The 22118-nt window shown below is 33.9% G+C and overlaps 1 protein-coding gene and 1 long non-coding RNA gene across 2 annotated transcripts; one reads left to right on the top strand and one right to left on the bottom strand.

The window, feature by feature from the left end:
* Positions 1–7228: 7228 nt before the first annotated feature.
* Positions 7229–8080, bottom strand: LOC139849068 (uncharacterized). The gene has a single exon (XM_071838742.1). The coding sequence runs from the start codon at positions 8078–8080 to the stop codon at positions 7229–7231; it is 852 nt and encodes a 283-aa protein (XP_071694843.1).
* Positions 8081–20077: 11997 nt separating this feature from the next.
* Positions 20078–21866, top strand: LOC139850462 (uncharacterized). The gene is made up of 3 exons (XR_011760045.1): positions 20078–20269; positions 20964–21069; positions 21506–21866. It is a non-coding gene; the product is annotated as an uncharacterized lncRNA (long non-coding RNA).
* The last annotated feature ends 252 nt before the right edge of the window (positions 21867–22118 follow it).

The following is a 22118-nucleotide window of genomic DNA, read 5'->3' on the forward strand; positions in this document are numbered from 1 at the left end:
TTTCTTGTCCTTTGCCTTATTTTAGCTACGATAATGATGTTCATATATTGATAAATTAAGTTAATATCAACAACTAATAATCAATAATAATAATAATAATAAAAATAATAATAATAATAATAATAATAATAATAATAATAATAATAATAATAATAATAATAATAATAATAATAATAATAATAATAATTATTATTATTATTATTATTATTATTATTATTATTATTATAATTATTATAATTATTATTATTATTATTATTATTATTATTATTATTATAATAATGTAATAATAATAATACAATCATAATACTAAAAATAATGTGACATAAATAATAATAATAATAATAATAATAATAATAATAATAATAATAATAATAATAATAATGATCATGATCATGATGATGATGATGATGATGATGATGATAATAATGATAATAATAATAATAATGATGATGATGATGATGATGATGATAATAACAATAATAGTAATAATAATAATAATAATAATAATAAGGTTTGCCTGTTTGGGAGAAAATAAGGTTTTACTGTTTAAGTTTCATGTTCTTCAGTACATTTTTTCCTTTTTTTATCTGTATCCTCTGGAAGCTTCTATTCTTAGAATAATTCACGTTGATCGGAAGAAGATGAAATCCGATATTTATTCGTGAAATTAAGTTACGTTTTGTAGTCGAATAGTGTATTTAGATACTGATCGGCTGGTTCTGTTATCTGTTTTGGTTAATTTTACACAAATTGATGTTAGTTTCACTTCAAATGCGTTTGTTTTAAATCGTGGAGTTAGATCACCGATTGGAGTTAAATTTCGTTTTGAACAGTTTAATTGGGTTTTGAAGGAAATTGTATGGTGTTGATCACCAGTTTCGATTGAATGTAGTGAACTTCTGAATTGATTGAAGAGTACTATTGTAATTGATTGGAATCAAATCATGGCTCAGAGTACTTGGGAAGCTGATAAAATGCATACGGAGAGATATGATTTGATGGATTGAGGGTTGTAGCAGCTAGCAGGAAGATTTTGGGAGAAGATAGAGTTGTATCATTACTCAATTGAATGTGTGCCCACAAGGTGTTTGTTAAAAGTCCCCTATGAGTTTTTTCTTGACTTCATGGTTATAATTTTATTGGTGTATGGGGATTTTGTCTCTGTCATTTTAGCTATGCACTACAACTAAAGGTTGTGTGCAGTTATGTCGCATGCCACAGTGAAGTTTCATTGTCCCTTTGTGGGTCTTAGTGGCTGTCAAAATGGGAGTGGAAATGGGCTTGTTAGAAGTTCTCTTATCAAGCATCTTAGTGATCGTCATTGTGGTATCGATGCGCGGGATATCACTCGACATTCTCTTACTTCTAATTTGGGTGTTTATACTGAGGCTGATGTTACTTTTAGGCGTATGGGGATTTGGTTATGTGGTGTTTGCTACAAAACACACACGGTACGTGCTAAGTGCCGTCATGGTAGGGGCTCGGATGTGCCGCCCCCCGATGAGGGAAATGGTGTTGTTCGTTTTGTGCTTCATAATTTTTCCAAGCCACTAGCTCCCTCTTCTCCTGCTCGACTTTGTATTGAGGATGGTTCGGTGCGTGATCATAACGATGGTTTTGACGTGGCTCTCCTGGATCAGTTGTTCTCTAAGGGGTTTCGCACGGTTAAGTCTATCCCTCCCAAGTGTCGTCTGGGGTTTTCTCGGGTTTTGAAAGGTGCTCTTGATAAGGTGATCTTTAAGCCTGATGACATTTCTAGTTGGGTCTCTTTGTTGGTGTTACCCCTTTGTACCCTTAAAACCTTTCGGCTACGGAGTAGTCGTGAGTCTAGGTCTTCGATAAAGCGTCGGCATCAGGAAGAGAATATTTCCCGTGCTATTTGCTCTTGGGGAACAGCGGGTGGGAGTTTACAGCTTGTGAGGGAGTATTTGGCAGAGGATTCTCCTATGTTGTCAGTGGTTGATGATGAGGTCCTTGATTTGGAAGAGCGTAATATTAAGCAGTGTCGTAGGAAGATTTGTGATGGCCATTACACCGCTGCAGCTCGTGTTCTTTCTTCATCAGGCGTTGCTCCTTATAATGACGCCACACTGGCGGACTTGCTGTCTAAGCACCCTTCTTCTATCGCTCCATCCTTGCCTGATATGACGGTTGATCACCTTCACCTCGTTACGACTTCTGCTGTTGTTTTGGGCCAGATTAAAAGTTTTCCTCGGGGCACTTCATGTGGTAGGGATGGTTTACGTGCACAACACCTTATGGATTGCTTGAGTGGTGCTGCTGTGGCAGCCTCGGATGAGTTGGTTGGCTCTATTACCGGAGTCGTTAATCTCTTTCTAGCTGGAAGGTGCCCTATGGAATTAGGAGAGTATATTGCTAGTGCTCCCCTCACACCGCTTGTCAAGCCCGGCGGTGGTCTTCGTCCTATAGCTGTGGGTACTGTTTGGCGACGTCTTGTTTCGAAGGTTGGCGCTACTATGGTTGGCCAGTCTTTGGGAAGTTACTTCGATGGTCTTCAGTTTGGTGTTGGTGTTTCTTCAGGTGGTGAGGCTATTCTTCATGCTGTGAATCGGCTGATTGAGGATCGTGGCTCTGATGTTGGCCTCTCTATGTTATTAGTTGATTTTCAAAATGCCTTCAATCTAGTTGATCGTACGGTCATGTTACGTGAAGTTCGCCGCCTTTGTCCGATCCTTTCTCGGTGGGTTGAATTTTGCTACTCTAATCCAGCCAGATTGTATTATGGGAACCACACATTATGGTCTTCTCAGGGGGTGCAACATGGTGATCCCCTTGGTCCGCTGCTTTTTGCTTTGGTCCTACAACCCTTGGTTTCTAAAATCAGAGATAATTTTGAGGTTTGTCTTCAGGCGTGGTATTTGGATGATGGTACTATTATTGGGGACCCTTTGGTGGTAGGGAAGGTTTTGCATTTGATTATGGAGGATGGGCCTCGTTTTGGGCTGCATCTCAACGTTGAAAAAACAGAAATTTTCTGGCCTACGGAGGACCCTCGCAGCAGGCAAGTAGGTGTCTTTCCTCCTAATATTGCTCGGCCTTTAAATGGTGTTAAGTTGCTTGGGGCCCCCGCAAGTTCCGATCCTGGTTTTAGTAGTGAACTGGTGATGCAAAGGGTGACCAAGTCCATTGCGCTTATGGATAAGGTTGCTAAGCTTGATGATCCTCAGTGTGAGTTGTTGTTGCTTAGGGCATGTACGGGAGTTTCTAAACTCTACTTTTCCTTGCGTACTTGTCCTCCTAGTATATTTGAGGCGGCTCAACGCGCTTTCGATGGAGCCCTTCGATCTTCCTTGGAGCGTATTGTTACTGCTTCAGGGCCTGGGTTTGGTGATTGGCAGTGGCGGCTTGCCACCTTGCCATTTGCATTTGGAGGGCTTGGTGTTTATTCTGCGGGAGATGTTCGTCATTATGCTTTTCTGGCTTCTCGATTACAGACTGCTGGATTGCAGACCAAGCTACTACGTCATGCGAGTATTGTTGGTCTTGGTCGTGCTTTTGAAGATGCATTGGGTCTGTTTAATAAAACTGTTGGGTTTGATATTTTAGGTAATCCGAGTGAGGTCGCTGCCCCAATACTCATGAAGAAATTGGCAGATGTTTATTTCACAAAGGTTACCGCTTCTGCAGAATCCACTTTTTCGTTATCTCCCCGACAATCGGCCTTATGGAAATCACAGCAGAGTGATCACACCTCTGCTTGGCTAAGGGCAGTCCCTATTTTGGGGTTGGGTCAGACGATGAACGCAAAGACTTACCGATGTGTGTTGTGCTACCGGTTAGGTGTTCCATTGTTCTCTATCTCGACGGCATGCTCTGCCTGTTCAAGGGTTTTTACTGGGGATATTTTCGGGGATCACGCGGTGTCTTGTGCTGGTATGGTGGGTATTAAGCATCGACATAATATTGTCCGGGATTCCCTTGTTGATGTTTGTTATCGATCTGGGATTTCAGCGAGAAAGGAGGTTGACATTGGGTTGTCTGGAGGGAACGATAGGGCCCTCAGACATGCAGATGTGTTACTTTATTCCTGGGATTGTGGTCGCGATGTTTGTGTTGACTTGACAGGATCTTCTCCTTTGACACAGTCTGGGCTTTCTGACTTTGTCCCTGGACGTGCTGTGATTGATGCGGCTCGTCGGAAGCGGGTCAAGTACAAATCTAGTTGTCTGGCGATTGGTTATGGTTTCATTCCTTTCTCATTTTCTTCCCTTGGGGAATTAGAGAAGGAGGCTGTTTCTTTGCTAAAGCGGGTTCAGAAGAGTTCGATGGCGCAAGATATTGGTGCCGGTGCTGCTGCTCATATTTTTACTAGGATAGGTTTTGCTATTGCTAGAGGTGTGGGGGCCCAGATTGTCTCTAGGCTTCCCACTAATTTTTTGTAAGTTTTAAAACTTTTAAGTTTATTATAATAATAATAATAATAATAATAATAATAATAATAATAATAATAATAATAATAATAATAATAATAATAATAATAATAATAATAATAATAATAATAATAATAATAATAATAATAATAATAATAATAATAATAATAATAATAATAATAATAATAATAATAATAATAATAATAATAATAATAATAATAATAATAATAATAATAATAATAATAATAATAATAATAATAATAATAATAATAATAATAATAATAATAATAATAATAATAATAATAATAATAATAATAATAATAATAATAATAATAATAATAATAATAATAATAATAATAATAATAATAATAATAATAATAATAATAATAATAATAATAATAATAATAATAATAATAATAATAATAATAATAATAATAATAATAATAATAATAATAATAATAATAATAATAATAATAATAATAATAATAATAATAATAATAATAATAATAATAATAATAATAATAATAATAATAATAATAATAATAATAATAATAATAATAATAATAATAATAATAATAATAATAATAATAATAATAATAATAATAATAATAATAATAATAATAATAATAATAATAATAATAATAATAATAATAATAATAATAATAATAATAATAATAATAATAATAATAATAATAATAATAATAATAATAATAATAATAATAATAATAATAATAATAATAATAATAATAATAATAATAATAATAATAATAATAATAATAATAATAATAATAATAATAATAATAATAATAATTCATATTTTTTGTTCACAGAGTTACATATGTAACAAAATGAAAATATAAAATTAAAAATTGCAAACTGCATATTATTATTATTCCAGTATCATTTTGTGGTTCGGTATGTTAGGTATGATAAAAATAAAGGATTAAAGCTACGAATATGTTATATACTTTCTCAAATGTGCGTCCCGATGTAGGTTATATACCCATTTTCGTCTAATTGTCGATTTTACACTTTCAAAATTTGTACTAATATAAACGATTATAATTTTTTAACCTTCAACCAAAAAAAATTGATGACGTGTCATCATATTTATAGTTTATGTTAGAAAAAAAAAATTATATAACATACATTGAAACAAAAAAATAAACTATATAGCCCATGTATAACTTTAATCTTTAATTATATTTATTCCATATCACATTTAAAAAAATTACACGTAATTAATTTGAACGGTTGTACCAGTAATTGGTAACCATTTGTTAACATGAGAACACTTTTTAAAAGTATATAGCCGACAGTGAGACGAAATAAGTATATAGCCTACATTGAGACATTTGAAAAAGTATATAGTATACATGTAATTTTAAAAAGAAAAAAAAAAAAAAATTAGGTCATCCGTAACTTTAACCCAAAAATAAAAGTAGCTTATGGAGTTTACTTTTATATTTCTGCTTGAAAATAATCCGTAGATCGATTAAAACGTATAGTCAAACTAGTGAATATGGTACTAAGGAATTAAATATTAAAAACACGGGGGAATCGAAACATGGAAATGATTTTGACCTAATATGGTAGTAGATTGATTGTTGTCTACCTGACTTTGTATTTTATTGCTTTGTATATAAATTTAATATCCAACAACCATAATAAAAGGCCAATTTGTTACAAACATGTGTTTAGTGTTGGTGATTAAATCTATATAATGATTGATTTTAGTGTAATTGGATTTGCAAAGTAGGGAATAAAAGTAATCTATTGATACTTTAAAACTGATTCGGTGAAGTGCAAATTGCACGTTCGTAAAGAGTTAAACATATTGCGGTAGTCGAAACATGAATGTGGAAATAGCTTAAACTATGCTACCTGACCAAAACCAAGGTAGCACGATGTGCCACTATCTGGCACGCCGTGCCAGATCATGACTAGTGGAAACAGAAGACAAGTGGCACGCCGTGCCAGGGTCTTTTTTGACAAATTTTTGAACAGGTTTCTGTATTTACATGTCATTTCCATCAGAGTTTTCATTTACGTTTTCACACTTTTCTCTGCAAATTTATATTCATGAAACTCTCTACATTCATATAGTTTAATTCTCTTTTAGCAAAGAGATTAAATACTTTTTGTCTTATCACAATCGAGATTACGTGTAACCCGTGGCTAATTTGGTTGAAATACCTTATTCGGAAAGTATTTCACGATTCAAGGATTCAATAGCGGAGTCAGGGAGGGGGCATGGGGATGCTGGGCCTACCCTATCAGGCCCAAGTGCATTGAGTATTTAGTAGTCCATATATTTATTAGCTGATGAAGCCCCCTGCATTTAATAGTCCAATTATGTTTACTAAGTTTAATTTTTAATATAAATCTAGCCAAATTATTTTTGGAGTTTATTGTTTATTTCTTATAATATGTACACGTTGGATAATAAATTTGATAATGAATTTGGGAGTTCGGTAAAGTCATATACATAATTATATTTGTAGTAGTTATATGCCAATTGAACTTTTAATTGAATAATCTGTTTGACACAATTAAAGACATATTTACTAAACTAAAGCATTCAAATTTGTTAAAGAGATAATTTTAGATAATATACATTGGTTGAATTTATTTTGTGGATTTTTTTTTTTTTTTTTTTTTTTTGGTAAAGGGATCACCCGGTGAATATATTGATATCAATAAAAGATACAAGAGTAAGCACTGAGTTATAAGACATGCCCTATAATCTCACAAAAAACAAGCTTATACTAAAGAAGTAAAAGCAAACAAGAGCATATAGCTCGTTACAAAATAGAAGTACAATCTCAAGAAATTTTTCAATCCGATTTGAGTCTTAATGCACTCAGGGTAGACTTCCATTTGAAGCTCATAAGCTTCAACCGAACTGTGGAGTATATAACCTCAAAAACCTGTTCTGGACTTCGCTTACTCTTTTTAAACAATCTTCTATTTCTTTCTTGCCACACAAAGTACACTGATGCGGCTAGAAGCAGCTTGATAATAACAAACCGAGCCAAATTTCTTGAAATGAAAGGGCTCAATAAATGCGTAAAATCCTTCCATGCATGGGTAGTAATAGGAAGGTCACAATGCTGCAACACCAGACTCCAAACACGAGAAGCAATACCGCATGAGAAAAAAAGATGATCATGTGAATCTGGGACCATGTTACAAAGCGCACATGTAATTACATCCCCTTGACTGATCTCCCACGCTTGCAATCTATCTTGAGTCTTTAGCTTTTCCCCCACGAGAAGCCATAAAACGAAAGCATATCTAGGGATACAATAGGGGTGCCAAACAATCGAAAACCAATGAACTTGAGGAGCTGTTGGACGTAATGATTCCCATACATGTTTAATCGAAAAATCACAGTTGTTTCCGCTTCGATCCTTCCACTTAACAACATCACTATCCAAAGTTAGTGCAGGAGGAGCTAGATTCGATAAGATGATAAATCTGTCAACCCATTCGGATGGCCATCGCCACTCTCCGTCTTGAATTATGTCCGCAACAGAATCAGACAAAGATAACCCAGCTTGAATAATATCTCGACGTCTAACAATAGAAATAATCTGCCCTGCACTCGACCATTCATCAAACCATGCTGACGTATGTTTACCATCACCTAAAACATGCACAAATCTTCCACGCAATAAATCACGCATGTTTAGAAGTTTTCGCCACCCCCAACTCGCATTAGTAGGTACGGGAACATCCCAAAAATTACGATTACTCAAACGATAAGTGTAAATCCACTTCATCCAAAGTGAATTTTTGTGGGAAAGAATCCTCCATACATGAGTAGTAAGAAGAGCTATATTCTAGGTTTTTAAACGTCTAATACCCAGACCTCCTTCTTCCTTGGGAAGGCAAACATCAGCCCATTTCACTTTAGCTTTCCCCTTCTTCATATCCCCTTGGCACCACAAGAATCCTCTCATTAGACATTCGATCTCTTTTATAATGGCCGATGGAAGAAGAAGAACCAATTGCCAATGAAGTTGCATGGAAGATAAAACTGAGTTAATTAGCTGCACCCGACCTGCAAAAGAAAGAAACTTGTTCTGCCAGCTATTAATCCTAGATTTCACACGGTCAAATAGAACTTTACAATCATTGTAAAACAATCTAGAAGCAATTAGAGGTACTCCCAAATATTTGATTGGAAGTGATCCTTCATCGAACGGCATTAAACCAAGAATCTGTTCTTTCAAGCTATTCGTAACATTAGCAAAAAAAAAGCAGTGGTTTTCGGCATGCTAGGCACCAGACCAGACCAATCCTTAAACTGTTCCAATGCCGCATTAATAATTTGAACAGAGTTGTAATCGACATGTGAAAAAATAAAGAGGTCATCCGCAAAACAGAGATTAATAATCTCCTGTTCTTCACAATTAGGATGACACCGAAATTCAGAAAGTCAAGCATTACGGACCAAGAGAAGAGTAAGTACCTCCATGACAAGCGTGAACAAATACGGAGACATTGGATCACGTTGACGTAAACCTCTTTTTCCTTTAAAGTACCCATGAAGATCACTATTAATATTTATGGAATAAGAGACCGTCGTAACACATTTCATAATCCACCGACTCATAGTCTGATGGAAACCAAACCGCACAAGGATAGACTCCAAGAAAGACCACTCAACAGTATCGTAAGCCTTTTGAATGTCCACTTTGAAAGCACAATGCGGAGGACCATTCAATAAATGATAATTCCGCATAAGTTCTTACGTTAACAAAATATTGTCCGAAATATTACGCCCAGGAATAAAGGCTGACTGGTTATCACTCACAATATCATCCAAGCAATCTTTAATAGGATAATCTTACTAATGCACTTATATAAGACATTGCAACAAGAGATAGGCCAAAAATCCGTGACTTTACTAGGAGATTGAACTTTAGGCAACAACGCAATTACCGTATGATTAATCTCTAATAGTAATTGACCGTTGCGAAAGAAGTCCTGGACTGCATCAATGATTTCGTCGCCAAATATGTTCCGAGATGATTTAAAAAATTCAGCTGTATACCCATCCGGACGAGGCGACTTGTCATTCCCAATATCAAACATAGGGTCCTTTACCTCACTTGTTCTAACAGAACGAACCATGTATGCTGCTTTAATATGGTTCAACTTTTTAGTGAAGAAAGATTCAGGAATTTGTATGTCCACGTCCCCTGCAGCTGAACCAAGAAAATTAACATAATGATCAACAAAAAGAGAAGGAATATCAGCATCATCAACAACTAAGTTCTGCACATTAAAGAGCCCAGAGATACGACTACGATGAATCCTTCCCTTAACAATTTTATGAAAATAGCTACTGTTACTGTAACGACCCTGGATTTTCCAACGTTTATTTATTAATAATTATTATTATTAATACTTGTGATTAAAACGAATGTATGCTATTACATTTACATGTTGCCATGACTAAACGTACTTGACTTTAATTGCCCGAAACGTCTTTGTGACACCCGAGACTTACACGAATAATATTTTTAGATATTATTTACATTCATGATTGATTTTATTAATCATTTCAATTAACTAAGGTTATTGGTTAATTACTTGGGCTTTAATTGGATTATTATTTATTTGGACTTGGGCTTATTCTTTTAACTTGTTACTTACATGCATACATGGGCTTATAAGCCCACCCTACCCATTTATATGGATTAACTAGCCCACTAAGACATGTAAGTATTACTTGTAAATGGAAACTAGCTAGTTTTGTTCAAATGAGAATCTAGTTACCATAATCCCCATGCATGGCCATCTATTAACCACACTTTTAAGGCTTTTCATGCTAATGACCAAGGAACTTTCCCCTTCCCCCTTTGGAGCTGCAGGCCGTCGGCCTTTGTAGGCCAAGAGTGGAGTTTTCATTTCATTTTTTGTATTATTTCTACTTGCATTCTCTCACAATTACACACACACTTTTACTTGCAAATTTCTCTCATCTTTTTCCTCTCATTTCTCTCTAATACTTGTAAGTAACAATAGCTTTTTCTCCTTCTTATCCTCTTGTAAAACCGAATACCAAACACCCTTAATCATCATCATTTGTTGTTTGTTACTTGTACTTGGTTGTTGTTTAAGTTACTTGAACTTTGTTGTTGTTATTTATTTACTAGCTTTCAAGAACCAAACTTGTTAGTTTGTTCTTCATATATCTTGTATTTGCAAGAACACTCAAGAACATAAACTTACTAGTTTATGTTCTATTTTTAAAGTTTTAAAGTTTGTAAGTTCATGGTTGTAAAAATCATACTTGTAAATCATGTTTGTAGACTTTAAAGTTTACTTTCTTAAAGATCAAACTTTGGTTTGAATCTTTAAAGTATGAACAACAATGAACTAGTTACTTGTTTACTTAGTTTATGTCTTCATTTTATGCACTTTATTTTCATGTTTGTTGGTTGTTATTGGTCAAATGTTACTAGTTAACTTTGATCTCATTAATCTTGAACTAAAATTAACTTTAAAAGTTCAAGAACATGTAAGTAAATTTCTTTAATTATAACTTGGTACACTTATGCTAGATCTAGACTTTTGAGTCTTGGATCTTCAAGATCAAACTAAAGAACTATGTTCTACAACTCCAGATCTTGATTTCATGAGTTTACTTTCAAGTTTGTAACTTATTATTAGTTTTAAAGTTCATGTATGTGTTAGATCTAAGACTTTGATGTAACCTTGGTTCATAAAACTTCATACAACTCTTAAGTGAGTTGTGATATACATCTTAGACTTACACTAGTGTCTTGATAAGTCAAACTTGCTAAATATTACTTTATAGTTCATGTATGTGACAAGCCTAAGACTTTGATGTAACTTTGGTTCATCAAACTACATACAACTCTTAAGTGAGTTATGCTTCATGTCTTAGACTTACACAAGAGTTATGATGGTTAAAACTTGGTCAAGATGAGGTAAACACATCAATGAGTTGTACACTTGAAGCTATATGCATCAAGGATGAGAACCATGATGAACATCAAGCACCAAGACCACCGGAACCCACTATTTTTCTGTTTTCTGTCTTCTGCCTACTGTTTTCTGGTTTCTGTAATAGACCAGTAAACCTGGGCTACTGTAACCTTGATTTTTAGATAGATATTTTCGAGTAGATAACTTTTCATATAGGACTCGTCTTAATCCGAGTTACGGTTTAGGATTTATGGCCCTCTGATCGTCACTATGTCCTTTTAACGTTGTGCAGAAATTTCTGACCTACTCGCACTTAGACCGTCGCCACGGTCAAACGAAGATGAGTTTGCTTCTGGGATTTTTACCACACTTAAAGGACTCATATATGGAGCCATGACCACTAGTCTCACCTTATTTCATTAGGTATAGAGGCCGTGGTGACTGACCGAACTCAGCCTTTGTTTTAAACTCTTTTCATGAACGAAACTTACTTTACACCTTTTGTTTAATGATGAATGATGATGACCCTTAAGACCTTATTTACATACTTTTAAACCTATTCGGACGATTTACTGACTTAGTACTATTTGACTTAGGTTTAGGACCCGTTTGGACAACCTTCATTACTTGCTTACTTTCCGAGTCATACTTTACCGCTAATTTATCATTGTGAGTTATAGCATTCCCTTTTTACTTTAACTTATTTTGGGAACTGAGAATACATGCGGATTTTATGTTTTACATACTAGGCACGAGTACTTAAACTTATATATGTGTGGGTTATACAACGGCATAAACATTTCCTTTAGCTCGGTAACGTTTAATCATTGGTTTTTGAACCATGAACGCGAATCTTAGATATGGATCCATAGGGTTTGACATCCCCACTCGGGCTAGTCGCGCTAGCATTTAACGAGTGTTTAATACTTCGTAAATATACGCACTTGCCAAGTGTACTTTCAGGGGGTATAAACGTTAAGTTAGTTACCAAGTGCCCACGGTTAACATATACTTTATCATACTGTTTTGAAACGCTCTTTGCAGCACTGAAATCTCGTGGCCTACATTACATACTGTTATACTTAAACTATAGCTCACCAACCTTTGTGTTGACGTTTTTAAGCATGTTTTTCTCAGGTGCTTAAGGTTATTTTCTTCCGCTGTCGTGCTAGTCTTGCCGTAGACACCCGCTGCTCTAGTGTTATCACCGCATGAACTGTTTATCCTGCATTCATAACTTTAATACTTTTGAACTATGTTTTGTAACGACCTAAGGGTCACATACATTTATTCATGCTTGCTGTTCGTAGAAGCTTACTGTTGGTGTAAAACAATTGACGTCGGTTATGACATCATCTTTTTATCGTGAATGCAACTTCTTTTATTACAGCATATAGTACTTAACCTTGTAATGATCCTGTTGTTGATGATTCGTACACGATGGTTTTGTACGGTGTAGTGACCCGAACTTTTTCATGTTTATATATATTAATTGAGATTGATATTTACATGATTAAATTTTTCCAACATGTTAAGCAATCAAACTTGTTAAGACTTGATTAATTGAAATATGTTTCATATAGACAATTGACCACCCAAGTTGACCGGTGATTCACGAACGTTAAAACTTGTAAAAACTATATGATGACATATATATGTATATATATATAGTTAACATGATACTATGATAAGTAAACATATCATTAAGTATATTAACAATGAACTACATATGTAAAAACAAGACTACTAACTTAATGATTTTTAAACGAGACATATATGTAACGATTATCGTTGTAAAGACATTTAATGTATATATATCATATTAAGAGATATTCATACATGATAATATCATGATAATATAATAATTTAAAATCTCATTTGATATTATAAACATTGGGTTAACAACATTTAACAAGATCGTTAACCTAAAGGTTTCAAAACAACACTTACATGTAACGACTAACGATGACTTAACGACTCAGTTAAAATGTATATACATGTAGTGTTTTAATATGTATTTATACACTTTTGAAAGACTTCAATACACTTATCAAAATACTTCTACTTAACAAAAATACTTACAATTACATCCTCGTTCAGTTTCATCAACAATTCTACTCGTATGCACCCGTATTCGTACTCGTACAATACACAGCTTTTAGATGTATGTACTATTGGTATATACACTCCAATGATCAGCTCTTAGCAGCCCATGTGAGTCATCTAACACATGTGGGAACCATCATTTGGCAACTAGCATGAAATATCTCATAAAATTACAAAAATATGAGTAATCATTCATGACTTATTTACATGAAAACAAAATTACATATCCTTTATATCTAATCCATACACCAACGACCAAAAACACCTACAAACACTTTCATTCTTTAATTTTCTTCATCTAATTGATCTCTCTCAAGTTCTATCTTCAAGTTCTAAGTATTCTTCATAAATTCTACAAGTTCTAGTCACATAAAATCAAGAATACTTTCAAGTTTGCTAGCACACTTCCAATCTTGTAAGGTGATCATCTAACCTCAAGAAATCTTTGTTTCTTACAGTAGGTTATCATTCTAATACAAGGTAATAATCATATTCAAACTTTGGTTCAATTTCTATAACTATAACAATCTTATTTCAAGTGATGATCTTACTTGAACTTGTTTTCGTGTCATGATTCTGCTTCAAGAACTTCGAGCCATCCAAGGATCCGTTGAAGCTAGATCCATTTTTCACTTTTCCAGTAGGTTTATCCAAGGAACTTAAGGTAGTAATGATGTTTATAACATCATTCGATTCATACATATAAAGCTATCTTATTCGAAGGTTTAAACTTGTAATCACTAGAACATAGTTTAGTTAATTCTAAACTTGTTCGCAAACAAAAGTTAATCCTTATAACTTGACTTTTAAAATCAACTAAACACATGTTATATATCTATATGATATGCTAACTTAATGATTTAAAACCTGGAAACACGAAAAACACCGTAAAACCGGATTTACGCCGTCGTAGTAACACCGCGGGCTGTTTTGGGTTAGTTAATTAAAAACTATGATAAACTTTGATTTAAAAGTTGTTATTCTGAGAAAATGATTTTTATTATGAACATGAAACTATATCCAAAAATTATGGTTAAACTCAAAGTGGAAGTATGTTTTCTAAAATGGTCATCTAGACGTCGTTCTTTCGACTGAAATGACTACCTTTACAAAAACAACTTGTAACTTATTTTTCCGACTATAAACCTATACTTTTTCTGTTTAGATTCATAAAATAGAGTTCAATATGAAACCATAGCAATTTGATTCACTCAAAACGGATTTAAAATGAAGAAGTTATGGGTAAAACAAGATTGGATAATTTTTCTCATTTTAGCTACGTGAAAATTGGTAACAAATCTATTCCAACCATAACTTAATCAACTTGTATTGTATATTATGTAATCTTGAGATACCATAGACACGTATACAATGTTTCGACCTATCATGTCGACACATCTATATATATTTCGGAACAACCATAGACACTCTATATGTGAATGTTGGAGTTAGCTATACAGGGTTGAGGTTGATTCCAAAATATATATAGTTTGAGTTGTGATCAATACTGAGATACGTATACACTGGGTCGTGGATTGATTCAAGATAATATTTATCGATTTATTTCTGTACATCTAACTGTGGACAACTAGTTGTAGGTTACTAACGAGGACAGCTGACTTAATAAACTTAAAACATCAAAATATATTAAAAGTGTTGTAAATATATTTTGAACATACTTTGATATATATGTATATATTGTTATAGGTTCGTGAATCAACCAGTGGCTAAGTCTTACTTCCCGACGAAGTAAAAATCTGTGAAAGTGAGTTATAGTCCCACTTTTAAAATCTAATATTTTTGGGATGAGAATACATGCAGGTTTTATAAATGATTTACAAAATAGACACAAGTACGTGAAACTACATTCTATGGTTGAATTATTGAAATCGAATATGCCCCTTTTTATTAAGTCTGGTAATCTAAGAATTAGGGAACATACACCCTAATTGACGCGAATCCTAAAGATAGATCTATTGGGCCTAACAAACCCCATCCAAAGTACCGGATGCTTTAGTACTTCGAAATTTATATCATATCCGAAGGGTGTCCCGGAATGATGGGGATATTCTTATATATGCATCTTGTTAATGTCGGTTACCAGGTGTTCACCATATGAATGACTTTTATCTCTATGTATGGGATGTGTATTGAAATATGAAATCTTGTGGTCTATTGTTACGATTTGATATATATAGGTTAAACCTATAACTCACCAACATTTTTGTTGACGTTTTAAGCATGTTTATTCTCAGGTGATTATTAAGAGCTTCCGCTGTCGCATACTTAAATAAGGACGAGATTTGGAGTCCATGCTTGTATGATATTGTGTAAAAACTGCATTCAAGAAACTTATTTTGTTGTAACATATTTGTATTGTAAACCATTATGTAATGGTCGTGTGTAAACAGGATATTTTAGATTATCATTATTTGATAATCTACGTAAAGCTTTTTAAACCTTTATTGATGAAATAAAGGTTATGGTTTGTTTTAAAATGAATGCAGTCTTTGAAAAACGTCTCATATAGAGGTCAAAACCTCGCAACGAAATCAATTAATATGGAACGTTTTTAATCAATAAGAACGGGACATTTCATACGGGGCATCACAGTTACTATCGCCAACACGTAACCATTAAAATTTCGACTTTTGTTTTAAGAAGCGCTCTTCCTCTAAAACAGCTTCGTTATACGCACGTAACAAACATGTAGCATCCTCTCGCAAATCAATCGAAAATGGGCATCTGTCTAAAGCAGTTTGAGCCTCGCATAGTTCAACTTTTAGTTGCACAACACGAGTGTGCAGGTTCCCTTTCTGCCACATTAGTTTTCGAAGCAGTTTCTTTAGCGATCTTAATTTCTTTACGATTTGGAACATTTTATGACCCACAACAACCCTTCTCCAGCCTTTAAGAACAATATCGTCAAAACCCTCTTTATAAACAACGAAGTTACCAAAATTAAATGGTTTGTGACGAGCGGAGATATTCAAAGGAATCTTCAACAAAGCTGGAGAATGATCAGACACACTATACGGATAAAATATGACACTCGAATTACAGTGCTCACCAATGAAAAATTCATTAGCCATTACCCGATCTATCTTTTTTAAATAAAAAAATTCATTAGCCATTACCCGATCTATCTTTTTTAAGGTACTATATCCATGGAGAGTGGACTTTGATTCCATGTGAAGTGCAGGCCGGAGTAGTTAACATCGCACATATGAAGGTCCTCCATGCACTCACGTAATTCTCTCATAGCAATAGTAATCGGAGAACTTCCAACAGACGAGTCTTCTGGATCCAACGAAACGTTGAAATCACCCATGAGCACCCATGGATGATTACCAACAAAATGATCATACATCTTCAAATCTGACCACAAATTTCGACGAGTGATATAATAATTGTCAGCATAAATAATCGAAACATAAACCTGCACATTACCCGTAACAGTTCGAACATAACAATGTATGACTTGATGGGTAATATTCAAAACCATCACATTAACAACATTAGGATTCCATCCAAGAATGATCCGAGTACCACCATTACAAACCGATTGGTTTGTCATCCAACTCCAAACAGGAAAAACTTGCGAGCAAATACCAGAGAGATTAGCGATGTCCACATGAGTTTCTAAGATTCCACATAGACACACACACGTCATTATTAGACACAAAGTCTTGAATCTCTTTTTGTGTCTTGAATCTCCTTTTATATAGGGCGTCGATTCAAACCCCGAATATGAAGCTAACCATTGGAAACTTTTTACCAGGAGTGCTTGCCCCTTCAGATTTTTTACACATGAATCTAGTTGTATCATTAACATCAGCTTCTATGTCACTTTCTTCATCAGCTAAAACTTTAGAATCTGCTTCTTTGTCATTCACCTTTAAATTATCATTATTCAAATCATTCAAGACTTCATACGGATTCTTTATTACAACGTCATTAGCCTTGGGCCCATTAAGCACTTACTATCATCCACAACCTTTTTGATAACAGGCCGGTAAACAAGAACTTGTCTTTGTTTTCCAATCGTAAAACCACCTCCTTGTTTCTTAGAAGCTTTTTTCCTCACAACAGTTTCAAACCCTTTAGTATCTTTTTGATTTGGAACGGTGATCACCACAACTTTAGGGCATTGAGAGTCTTTGTGGCCAAATACTTGGCAGCATGAACAACGTGGAGGCTTTCATTCGAACTCAACCCTAAGCATACAAATAGATTTATTGTTTCCATCCACACTCGGAATAGCCATCTTTATCGATTCTTTTAATTCTTTTTCAGCAGAAATTTCGATAAGAGCTCTAGCATAGTTGGGTCTCCCCCATGATTCCAAGCACATCGTACTAGTATACGAGTCCAGTGCCATCGGTGTGCCAATATTTGAAGCTATAATACTCAACCCAGTATCCGTAAAAGCTGCAAGAGGTATATCATGGATTTTAACCCATACTGGGACACGTGTCAAGTCCTCCTTAGTTAGGGCAACATCAGGTGACCACATGTTAAGAAAAATAGGGCTTGAGCGAATAATCCATGGACCTGCTTCTAAGACTTGATTCATGCCAGATTCAGACGAGAATTTAAAGAAGAAAAAACCACTAGCATTCATCATAATCTTCTCAAGTCCGAACTTCTTCCAAACGTTAGTCACGTAATTCTTCACCACTCGATAAGCAATTCTTTTCCCTAGAAAGTACACGTAAAAAGTATTACTGTATCGCTCATTAACTTCCAGTATAGATGATAGAGGAAGTTCAATATCTACACCATCATCCCCAACAGATGGAGATGGTATGAACCTGAAGTTCACCTTCTTATTAGCCTTTTCCTGAACACCATTTAGCGCATTCAGAAAAGAATTTGTACTTAGTTAGCTCATTAATGAAAATAACTTAAGATTAGTGTTATTGTATAAATTCCTTTCGTTTTATCTGTTGTTGTCTCATATGTTGTGATTTTGATTTTTATTAATTTTCCTTTGGCTTACTTTATTAAATTCGTAAGTCGGATAATTAAGTAAGACTCCCCTATCTTTAAATCTTGGCTCCGCCCCTGCAAGGATCAATCCGATTATTATGATTCTGGAAACCCAAACCCAATTTATATAACATTTAGTATTTAGTAGAAGGTTATACTACAAAACATAAGGTAAAACCGAGATCACGAAAATTCTTAATACAAAGCCATTCCAAAATATCTTCCCTAAACAATTAAATAATGGTTAGAACAATTGTCGCTTATATATGTAACTGAGTTCATAATTTCCATTATTGCTGTGAATAATGTTAATGATTTCTCCGTATTTGGCTTGATAATGAGCACTAAGATAACTTTATAAATACAAAAAGCTTATACATAGGCTATTTCGATTTTCGAGCAGGGGCAGGACAACCAATTTTAAGGGCCTAAAGTTAAAAGTTATTTATAAAATTGTAATTTTAAAGGGACAAAACACTTGTAGCATGTTATTAAAAGAAGAAAAGATTTATGTTAGGAGAATAGTTTTATATGATAATTTAATTATAATTAGACAGAAAACACATTATTACGATCGTTTTGACAAACTTTTTTTTATTGATAATTTATAGTATTATTTTTTATATGTATTAACAAATTCAACTTTTACAATGACCCATTTTTATTTTTGCACAAAGCCTCTTAAATTGTTTATACGGCTCCGATTATAGATTTTTTTCTCTAATTCGTAGTGATGTATAATAATGGCTCGACACCTTTAAACGTAAGGGTTTTTTTTTTTTTTTTTTTTTTTTTTGAGGAAAATGCCACCTTTAAATGTACGAATTTATTATTATTATTATTATTATTATTATTATTATTATTATTATTATTATTATTATTATTTATTTTTTTTTTTTTTGTTGAAGAAAATGTCACAAAGTGTAGTAAGTGTGAATGGAACATGTGTTTCCTTTGAGGATTTTCAATCATTTAACTACTAATAAACTTGACTAAAATGGGATAAGATCGATTGAATTCAATAACCTACAAGTAGCATATATAATGGATATGATCCTTTCTTGTTAAGGTATTCCAAAATGTTAAGTTGGATGGTAATTTGGAAGTTAATGGGCCTTTGTGGACCAAACTTTAAGCTTTTGAAGTTTCCAGGAACCCGCACATTAGTGGGTGCACTCATCGCTATAATGAAACTCATATTTACCCATTTTTATATTATACAGTAGTATAAATATATGCTTTCAATGTTTTACCACTATTTAGTATAGATCTTTATGAAAGTTTATACTCCGTAGTTTTTTTCTTTTTTTATAAGCGGAGACATTATTAGTTTAATATAAGGAAACAAAAGAAGTACAACAAGGCTTGCTAGTAACAAACCAAATTACATGACTTTTACATCAAATTCTAGATCTCCTTATAACAGCTTGCTCCATTGTAACTTCCCAATTATTTTGAGGTATCATTTAATCGTTATTATTTAACTAATTTGGTTAGAAAAGACCTACTAATATTGAGTCCTAAGTGGGCAGGGGTAAAATAGTAATTTTGGCTAATATCATGTTTAATAGAACAACTAAAACACTCCCTTATTCCTTATTGTGCAGAAAATTTAGAGAGTGTAAGTGTGTGTGAGGGAGAGTGGCGATTTTTGAAGAAGAAGCTATAAACTCTTGAATCTCTAGCATGCAACTTGATCTAGGAGTATTATATATCTACATCACAAACACTTGCTAGTATCATATGAAGCTTTGTTTCTTCATTTTTCTTCACCTCTTTTGTGTTAAATTGGGGGTTTCTAACCCTAATTAAAGGTATGAACTAATTGTCCTTAAAACTTGAATTTATATTGTAAGATAGTGTTATTGTTGTGAAAATCAAGGGTTTTGATTCCCTTGAAACCCTAACTCGAAAATTAGGATTAGGGTTCATGAAATTGGGGATTGTAAAGAGGATGAACTAGTCAAAATTGAAATTGTAAATGGGGATGTGTTGATTAAGTCAAGAAACTGATTTTACTATGTTGTCTAGGTGTAAGTGATTGTATAAGTTATAAAAGTTTTGAGTTGATGAAATTGTGTTGAAAGACTTGTGTAAATAAGTCTTGATTTTGGTTAAAGTGGGTGTCAAAATGGTGATTTAGGGGTCTAGTAGAGTTGTAGCTAGACTTGTTAATTTTGTATAATCTAATGTCAAATGAGGAGGTTTGTAATATGCTTGAATGTTACTTTAATGAACATTTAGTAATTGGGATTTTGGAAATTATAAGAATTGAAGACATAAGTCTTGTGTTTTGTCAAAATGGGTTTTGTGTGTTAAAGTGAGTTTAGTAACTAAACTTGTCAAATTGAGTTTTGTAAATTGTGAAGACTTATTGTTATAAGTCTTGATATTAGTCAATCTATGTTTAAGATGAGATTGAGGGTTTAATGATAAACCTTAGAAAGTTGATATTAGGAGACAAGATGATTATGTTGTGATGTGTATATGTGTATGCTTGTATGCTAGGTTGATTTGCTTGGATGTTGATTATGGATCGTGCTTTGTTGAAGTTGAAAATCTTGCATGGACTTATTTCTTAATTGTGATTTGTATATATAATCTCTCAACCAAGGTGAGTACAATAAATATGTATATGTATGTGTATGCGTTTAGGGCGTCCGGGACGCCGGATATATGGTTTGATTGTGGAGGAGTCCTCGGGACAATGGTTACCTACTTAACGTTATGCGTTAAGTTTGAGGTCATGCATCCGGGATGCAGGTGGGGCCTCTAGGTGTGCTCGGTACAGGGCACACTAGAGTGTCCAAATTGGCACTTCGATATTTTGTTGGAAGTCTCTATATTAGTGCTCGGTACGAGGCACTTCTTGAGCCGGCATGCTGAGGGGGTTTGTATCATGACGATATGGTCAAACCTCGGGATGACATGAGTTATCATTGGTTGATGTACGAGATGGATTTATGGTGGTTGATGGTACGCATACACATATATATTTGTTGTATTCGTTAAGCGTTTCGCTTACTCGTTGTTGTTTAACCATTTTATAGGTTCGAAAGTGGATAAAAGGAAGGGTAAAGTTGTGGTGTTTATATCAACTAGTATGCTTAAGGAGGTTGACTTGAAGGCTAGCTTGTGCTTGTTGGTTGTAGAAGTTCCTTTATTAGGTAGGAATGACCCAAGAACTCATGCTCTCGATATCTTAGTCTTCGAGTCAAGTTTTATTGAAATTGGGTCAAGTTTTACACTTTGTTGTTTTAAATGGGTCGGGTGTACTCAAATGGTCAAATGATTATATGTTGGGTATGATAAGGTAAGTTGGATGTAATGTTTCAAAGAAATACAGGTTGTAATCAAATTGTGTTTATTGGTGTCGATTTGGGTATTTGAAAATGGGTCACAAAGTGTTAATTTGGGTCAAAGTAATTTTAAAGGGTTTCTGATTTCAGTTTACCCTTATTTGCACAAGTGTGCAAGAATTTGCACATTTGTGCAGATTAGTGCATTTCGTGTTCAGCTAAAAAAAATGTCGTTTTTTGAAAAATGAGTCGAGGTCGTTTCATCCATTCATTCTTTTCCAATATAGATTAAAGCCCTTGGATTGTTAATTCATTCCTCCAGTTTGATCCCCATTATGTAATTCCTGCTCGTGACCCAAAGATG

The sequence above is a fragment of the Rutidosis leptorrhynchoides genome, chromosome 5, assembly GCF_046630445.1.
Source record: "Rutidosis leptorrhynchoides isolate AG116_Rl617_1_P2 chromosome 5, CSIRO_AGI_Rlap_v1, whole genome shotgun sequence".
In the NCBI taxonomy this organism is placed as follows: Eukaryota; Viridiplantae; Streptophyta; class Magnoliopsida; order Asterales; family Asteraceae; genus Rutidosis; species Rutidosis leptorrhynchoides.

Coding starts and splice junctions, on each gene's coding strand:
- LOC139849068 (XM_071838742.1), bottom strand. CDS start 8,080: ATGCGTGATTTATTGCGTGGAAGATTTGTGCATGTTTTAGGTGATGGT.